At 33.6% G+C, this 7,727-nt stretch overlaps 1 protein-coding gene across 1 annotated transcript; it reads left to right on the top strand.

Moving 5' to 3' along the window:
* Window positions 1-1,850: 1,850 nt before the first annotated feature.
* LOC102621156 (ureidoglycolate hydrolase) lies at window positions 1,851-7,302 on the top strand. The gene is given in 12 exon segments (XM_052443234.1): window positions 1,851-2,060; window positions 2,177-2,262; window positions 2,888-2,986; window positions 3,536-3,664; window positions 4,248-4,334; window positions 4,606-4,808; window positions 4,891-4,993; window positions 5,124-5,215; window positions 5,362-5,424; window positions 5,657-5,894; window positions 6,427-6,470; window positions 6,890-7,302. Coding segments are annotated over 12 exon segments (1,341 nt in total). The 5' UTR covers window positions 1,851-1,961; the 3' UTR covers window positions 6,988-7,302.
* Window positions 7,303-7,727: the final 425 nt, after the last annotated feature.

Here is a 7,727-nt window from a genome sequence, read left to right as displayed (position 1 = left end):
AATTAAACACATTGGCGTATCACGCAATATTCAAAATCAAGACCTAAAATTTGTGAAGGCTGTCCGCTAATTAACGGGATTAAGTAATGGTTATTAAATATTTTTTTTTTAATCGAATCAAATTACACCACCTATTCTATAAAGATTGAATTATTTTTAACACAACCATCATATTATTTTAAAAAATAAAATAAATATAATGAGGAGTCACTTACTTTGTTGGAGGGCATTATATTTAAAAAAAAGAAAAAGACTAATATTTAAAAAATATATAAAATTTTGTTAAATTATCGATCTATTTTAATCTTAGGTTGAATTTTAATGTGATTTTCTTTTTACTGTAGAAAGAAAATAAAAATGGGAATGAAAATTATATCCGAATGAAATAGCCTAGTTGGTTATAAATCAATCAAGATATTTTTTGTTTTAATTCATGTTTGTGCTGGGGTGAATTTTTTTTTTTTGGAAAGATTTATTATTCAATTCATTAAATAATTAAGGAAAATTATCAGTCATATATCCTTAAATGATACCAGTATCAAACGTGATACAACACTTTTCAAATGTATCACTCGTATACTCTAAGTTGACAAAACACTTATGCCGTCCACCAATCTATTAACTTCCGTTAGAAAGTTAACAGAATTGTGGCAAATTAACTATTTCGCCATTGAAACTCAAAATGAGGCAAAAAGATAAATTTATCCAAAAAATTAACGTAAATTTTCAATACATAATTTTTTTATTAACAATACATTTTTTATTAAAAATATGAATTATTAATGGTACATATTATTAACAATTATCCATAAAAAATATCTATATTATACCATAAAAGATTATTAACAACATATTATTTATAATTATACATATTATACCATAAAAAATTTCAGTTGGAGTTTGGAGGAGTAGATCTTAAAAAATTTAGGTTAAATTTTGAAGGAGTAGATTCGGTTGTAAAGTAGTTTTTTTTAAAATTTTTTAGTAATTATTAACAATTACCCTATAAATGGGATGACACGTTATTTGTATCAATATATATCATATGACATGTCATTTTTCACTAGGTAAATGAGATGACATATCTTTTTTTAAAAAAACTAAATTACCTTTATAATGTCAACGCTTGCAAACGGCAATTAACGGATTGATGGACGGTAGAAATATTTTGTCAACTTAAGATGTACGAGTAATATACTTAAAAAGTGTTGTAGGACGTTTGATACTGATGTCATTTAAGGATATATGGCTGATAATTTTTCAATAATTAAAGAAACCTGAAATATGATATCACACAAAAGTGGAAAAGAAAAAAACACAAGTGTCATCCCAGTTTGAAAGCCATGTGTAGCACCAACTAGCATGATAACATTAACATAGTAGCAGCACTAAGCCATCATAGCATTAGGATGACATGTTATTTGTATTAATATATATCATATGACATGTCATTTTTCACTAGGTAAATGAGATGACATATCTTTTTTTTAAAAAAATTAAATTACCTTTATAATGTCAACGCTTGCAAACGGTAATTAACGGATTGGTGGACGGTAGAAATATTTTGTCAACTTAAGATATACGAGTGATATACTTAAAAAGTATTGTAGGACGTTTGATACTGATATCATTTAAAGGTATATGGCTGATAATTTTTCAATAATTAAAGAAACCTTAAATATGATATCCCACAATAGTGAAAAAAAAAAACACACGTGTCATCCCAGTTTGAAAGCGACGTGTAGCACCAACTAGCATGATAACATTAACATAGTAGCAGTACCAAGCTATCATAGCATTATCATCAACAAGAAGAAGCCCAGCCAAAAAAAAAAAAATGTCTTTGAGGACTGAGGTTCTGCAACTCTCACTCACTGTATCATCTTCTTCTGGTTCCCGTAATATTCTGTTCCATTTCTGCAATCTACGCTAAAGCAAATGAAGACACAACAATCAGAACTATGGAGGCTTTCTCAGGGTACCCAATTCATGAATCAAACTCATTTGTTACAAACTTGGTTTCTTCACTCTCAGTTGATACTGAAACTCTCCAAAAACAGGTACTGAGAAAATCTATAGCATCATGGAGGAGTAAAATAATATGGATATTTTGTTTTCTTATTAAAATATTTTATTTTCTTTTAATGCGTGTGGTTTTGCCTTTTTTTTTGGCTAGATCGATGAACTGTCAACTTTCTCGGACACTCCTGCCCCATCAGTTACTAGGGTCTTGCACACTGAGAATGATGTATTGGCACGCAGGTAACTATTTAAGAAGTTACAGTTCTTGTGCATGTTCTAATTATCTGCAAATCTTAATAGAAAGTTACAGTTTTTATATTGTTTTTTCATTAATTATCCATATATCGAATCCTTTATAATATGTCATCTGATGGAGCTGTTTCTTGTAGTCCTTAAAGGTAATCATTTATGTTACGCCATGAATAGGCCCAATTTACTGAGTTATCGGTGATTTCCAATGAATCACTCAGGTTAGGACTTGGAGAATTCTGTATGTGATGCTTTATCTGATTGTTTGTCAAGAGATATTTGTTCCCTTTGTATGCTTTATCAGTGGCCCCTTCAAGTCTAGAAGGATATATACAGGACATTACTCTTGCTTCTAATCCAGCAGCAGTTGCTAATATTTCCGGCCATTCTAAGTAGTTATTAACTTACAATGCTATTTAAGCTCTCAAGTGTTGAGAACATACTACTAAAGCCTTACGGTATATACTCAAATCATATTTGAAAATTTTATTATGTGTAGAGGATTATCAAGTTAACTCTTTATATGCCAGTGCTTTCCGAACTTTTTTTTTTTTTTAAGTCAGTTGCCCACATAAATTAAGGATTTATGCTGTCTATTTGCAATACTTTAATGCAGCTACATCAAGAACTTGATGGGGATCTCAGGTCTCTCTGTTAGGGAGGATGCAGTTGGTAACATATATGGTGAGATTTCATCTTCCTCCAGAGGAGTTTGGTTATCATGAATTTTTTGCCATACTCATGCTCTCTAAATGAACCCAATTGAACTCAGATTGCCCTAATCTGTGTTACTTCTCCCGGATGGAAGCTCTTGGTTTCATTTATTCTCACTTAGGAGCTTCAGTTCCGGTAACTGTGTTCAGATTGACATGTTATCAGAATTGAAAAAGAAAATCATATTACGAGTATAGAGCGTGGTGTACTGCATTTTCTGAGAAAGTGCCATAATTCTTACAGCAACTTGAAGTGCACTCTCTAGATGGTATTGTTTTCTTCACAAAGGGTAATCTAGTTGACAATTGTTGTTCTCTTTTCCTGTCCCTTTCCAAACTGTTCTTTTTGTTGCAGTAATGAAGTTTCTATCATGGATGTCTGTATTCATTGAAGGGAATTTTTTTTTTTTTTTTGGCAGTACTAGTTTGGAGTATCAAAGCTCACAATACCATCTTTTTTCTTCATTTCTTTGAGACAAATGTTTCACAATTTCTGTCTTGTATCCTCAACTATCTTTGACCATGCTCCCACCCCTGTTTCCTTTATGCAGGATTGGCAATGAAGCAGAGCTTGCTTCAGTTGCAACAGGTTCTCACATTGATGCCATTCCATACTCTGGAAAGTATGATGGTGTTACTGGTGTGCTAGGTGCATTAGAAGCCATTAATGTGCTAAAAAGGTATGGAACACTTGATTGATTTTATTGGTAGGCTCTGATGAATCTGAAATATGTGGTTATAAATTGCCACTTATATTTGCTTTGTGGGTTGATTAGCATTCTAGTTTAGCACTGAAAAATTCTCTTTTTGCAAATTGATGGCAATAAGTGCAATCGACATAACTTTATTCATGAATAGACAAACTTTTAGATGTTGAGTGCCTTTAGTTAGATCACCTGTGCTGTAGTCAGATAATGTCAAAATTGAGTCAGGGGATACTCAGATATTCCTTGCTTAGGCTACCAACGAAGAGATTTGAAACATTTATCTCAAATTATATCCAAAAACACCCTCTTAAAGCCATGTCTTGGAGATTTAGATATAATAAATATTGTTGTGTATTTGTGTTCTCTCAGTTTTCCAGTCTAGGGTATTGTTTATGCTTTTGGTTTCCAGCTAATAAGATTGTTTTGAACTGAATAGCATGGATGCAATTTCTTTTTCATTATGTCTTAGTTATTTTTTTTTTTTTTTTTTGGGATAAAGTTATTGTGTAGTAGCCACAGTTTTTGGTCTATGCTATGTTGACTGTGTCTTTAACAGATCTGGATTCAAGCCTAGAAGGTCACTGGAGGTTATCATGTTCACCTCAGAAGAGCCCACACGCTATGGGATCAGTTGTTTGGGAAGGTTAGCCACTTGTAAATAGTTAAAACCTCATAACTCAATATATGCACTTGGGTTTGTCTGGTTGCTATCCTTTCTTAATTCTAGTCCATACAAAAGGAAGAAAAGATACTTTTCTTCTGAAGCTTCCTTTCACTTATCTCTGCAAACTTTATAGCTACCACTTCCACTGTAATTAAACTTCAACATGTTATGTCTTGGCATGGTGGATGGTATATGGGTTTGGAAATCTTATACTATAGTATGAGTTCATATGTTTATTTTTGTTGTGCAGTCGCTTATTGGCAGGAATTGAGTCACTGGCAAAAGATCTGACATCAATAGTTGATGGTAAAAATATATCCTTTTTAGATGCTGCAAGATCTGCTGGATATGCAAAAGAGCATAATGACTTATCAAGTGTATTTTTGAAGAAAGGAAGTTACTTTGCTTTTGTTGAATTGCATATAGAGCAGGGACCTATTCTGGAGAAGGAAGGTTTGTCCTTTTTACTGCTTATTTTATCCTTATGATTTCTATTTATTGATGGCGATTAATCCACTTTTATATTTCAACTCAGGTACATCAATTGGTATAGTGACTGCCATTGCAGCTCCTGCAAGTATAAAAGCAGATTTTGAAGGCACTGGAGGGCATGCGGGTGCTGTCTTGATGCCAAATAGGTAACTGATGTCTGCCTGTATGCAGCTACATTCACATATCTTTCATCAATTTGGTATATTCATCATTATGATTCTTTTACTATGCTTATTTAGTCAACAAGATTCATAATGTTTTACATGTTATGAGCAGAAACGATGCCGGTCTGGCTGCTGCAGAATTAGCGCTAGCTGTCGAGAAACATGTTCTAGAATCTGGATCCATTGATACCGTTGGTACAGTTGGTAAGTCATCTTCATGAATGCCTAAACGTAGAATTTTTGGGTACTTGTTGTTTAAATCCATCTTGCATTAGGATACATCTAACTTTGATTTGGCCATCTTTCTTTCTTAGAACTTTGGTATAACTTAATATATCCTGTTTCCTAAGGCATTCTGGAGCTGCATCCTGGTGCAATCAACAGCATACCAATCAAATCACAGTTAGAAATTGGTATGTTTCAGATCAATTGTTCAAGTCTTATTGGAAAACATGCTGACAATCTTATAACATAAATACTTTCCATGAGATGAGTATTAAGTTCCTGAAGTTTGTTTAAAATCATGTTAAAAATCTTGGCATTCTTCTTTTGCCAAAGTTTGAGTTACATATGATTTAGTTCCAGTTGATTTCTGAAAATTTTCTTTGTTATTTATTGAGTTTTCAATTATCCATGTTTCGGCAGACACATGAGACATTGATGAAAAGCGAAGAAATGCTGTGATTGAAAAAATCCATCAATCTGCAATTACAATTGCAAAAAATCGTGGGGTCACTCTATCTGAACTCAAAATCGTAAATCAGGATCCACCAGCTCTTTCTGAGAAATCAATAATTGAGGCAGCAGAAGCAGTGTCAAAAGAACTTAATTTAACACATAAGTTTATGATAAGCAGAGCTTACCATGATTCACTCTTTATGGCCAGATATAGACAGAGAGAAAGAGTTAATATTCGTACCTTTTTCAGTACCATGCTATATGTCCCACTATTTGGGGTTCCAAGTACCATGTTTCTTAATATGAAGATTTTACTCTTTTCTTCCCCCGTTCTTTTCTTTGAAAGAGGAGGAAAATCTAATGATTCAAAACACCAAAACTTGGGAATTCAGGTTAAGAAAATTTTCCAAGGTGACAACTGGGGGTGGGTACTTTTTAGCAGTAATTTACTGCTGAGAAGTTGCTGAAATTCCCATGATTGAACGACTGATACCTGAATCCAAAAGTTTCACAGCCAATCTGTTTCTCGCTACTCCCAAGTTTCTTCACAAACAATACACAGCACCAAACTCTCAGATAAATATGAAGTGTATCCTTATTGAGATGCTTTACCATGAATTACCTATCTTATTATTACTGTTCACTTCACCAGCTTAACGATGTTTCAGATGATGAATACATATTTACTCTTATTGTTTTTCTTGCTAGCAACTTCTAATTTAAGGTTCACATCCTTGCAGGGTATCTCCAATGGGCATGATATTCATTGCATGTTACAAAGGTATGAACACCTTTCTTTTCTTCTGTATCTATAAATCTAAAACCTTAATCTCTTATTATTAAGTTGAATGTCGAAATATTTGGAGTGACTAAAATTAACTAGTTGGATTTTATCAATAAAAATTTTTAGCTACCGCTTTGGTGCTGGTGCTTCTTTTGCTTTTTGAATTGTGTGCACGTGAAACATATCTTTTGTGGAGGCACACTAAAATCGCATGATGTGAATTAGGAAATGTACCCTTGTACAAGTAGTAGGGGCATGTACCCATTCATGGATGGTGTCAACTCAGTAGGGGACTGTAGCTAGTCAAAATGAGGACCTCTAGCATTTGTAATCTATCTAATCATCTTCTTATTTTATGAGGGAACTAGGGTGTAAAACCAAACTAAATACATATTTTCATACATTTGATTTTGCAGGTTATAGCCACAAGCCTGAGGAATATGCCTCTTGCGAAGACATGGAAAATGGGGTAAAGGTATTAGCATTGACCCTTGCCAAGTTGTCCCTGCAATGATCACTGCACTTAATTTTTGTCAACTAGCCACTTAAGATTTCATAGAGGGTTATACATTCTCCTTTCTGTTACCCTTTGTGCAGTCAGGAGTTACTTTATGCTTATTTTCAATAGATGACTTGATATAGAGCTCCAACTTTGATCAATGACTTATGAGTTATTCAGATATGAGACTCTGAATTCAGATAGTCTTGTTGAATACGAGACTGTAAATTCAAATAGTGAACATGGTACTGTAGATTCTGATAGTCATGTTGAATATCACATAATTCTCTTGACGAGGAATCACAGATACGACACCTTTAATTTAGCTTAGAGCAGAGTTTTCTCAAGATGTAGTGATAATTGTTGTCAATCAGATGGTAAATCTAACACTTACTAACAGTTCAACAATCCACTTCTGTTTTCTTGTAAGAACTAGTATCATAATCACTAACCTAATAATTCTCCTCTGAGTTAGATCAACAGTTGAAGCCGCCCCAGCCCCCACCCTGCCTCCCTCTTTTATTTTGGTGATGGTTAATGAACACATACTTGAAAGTACAACTCAATCAGTGATGCTTGCAATATTAGCTGAGCTCAGGGTGCAGTCTGTTTGCATAAATTATGTGTGTGCTGCATATGTATGTGTTTGTGAGTGTTCGGCGCACGAGAGGGAGTGTGAGAAGAGAACTTTATAAATCTGTTCATCTGATGTAAAATGAAACTTCACGTCTGAAAGAAGCACTTCCTTAATTTTC

This window comes from Citrus sinensis, chromosome 1, assembly GCF_022201045.2.
Source record: "Citrus sinensis cultivar Valencia sweet orange chromosome 1, DVS_A1.0, whole genome shotgun sequence".
NCBI lineage: Eukaryota > Viridiplantae > Streptophyta > Magnoliopsida > Sapindales > Rutaceae > Citrus > Citrus sinensis.
The sequence above is the reverse complement of the archived record's forward strand: the minus strand, read 5'-3'. Positions and strand labels throughout refer to the sequence as shown.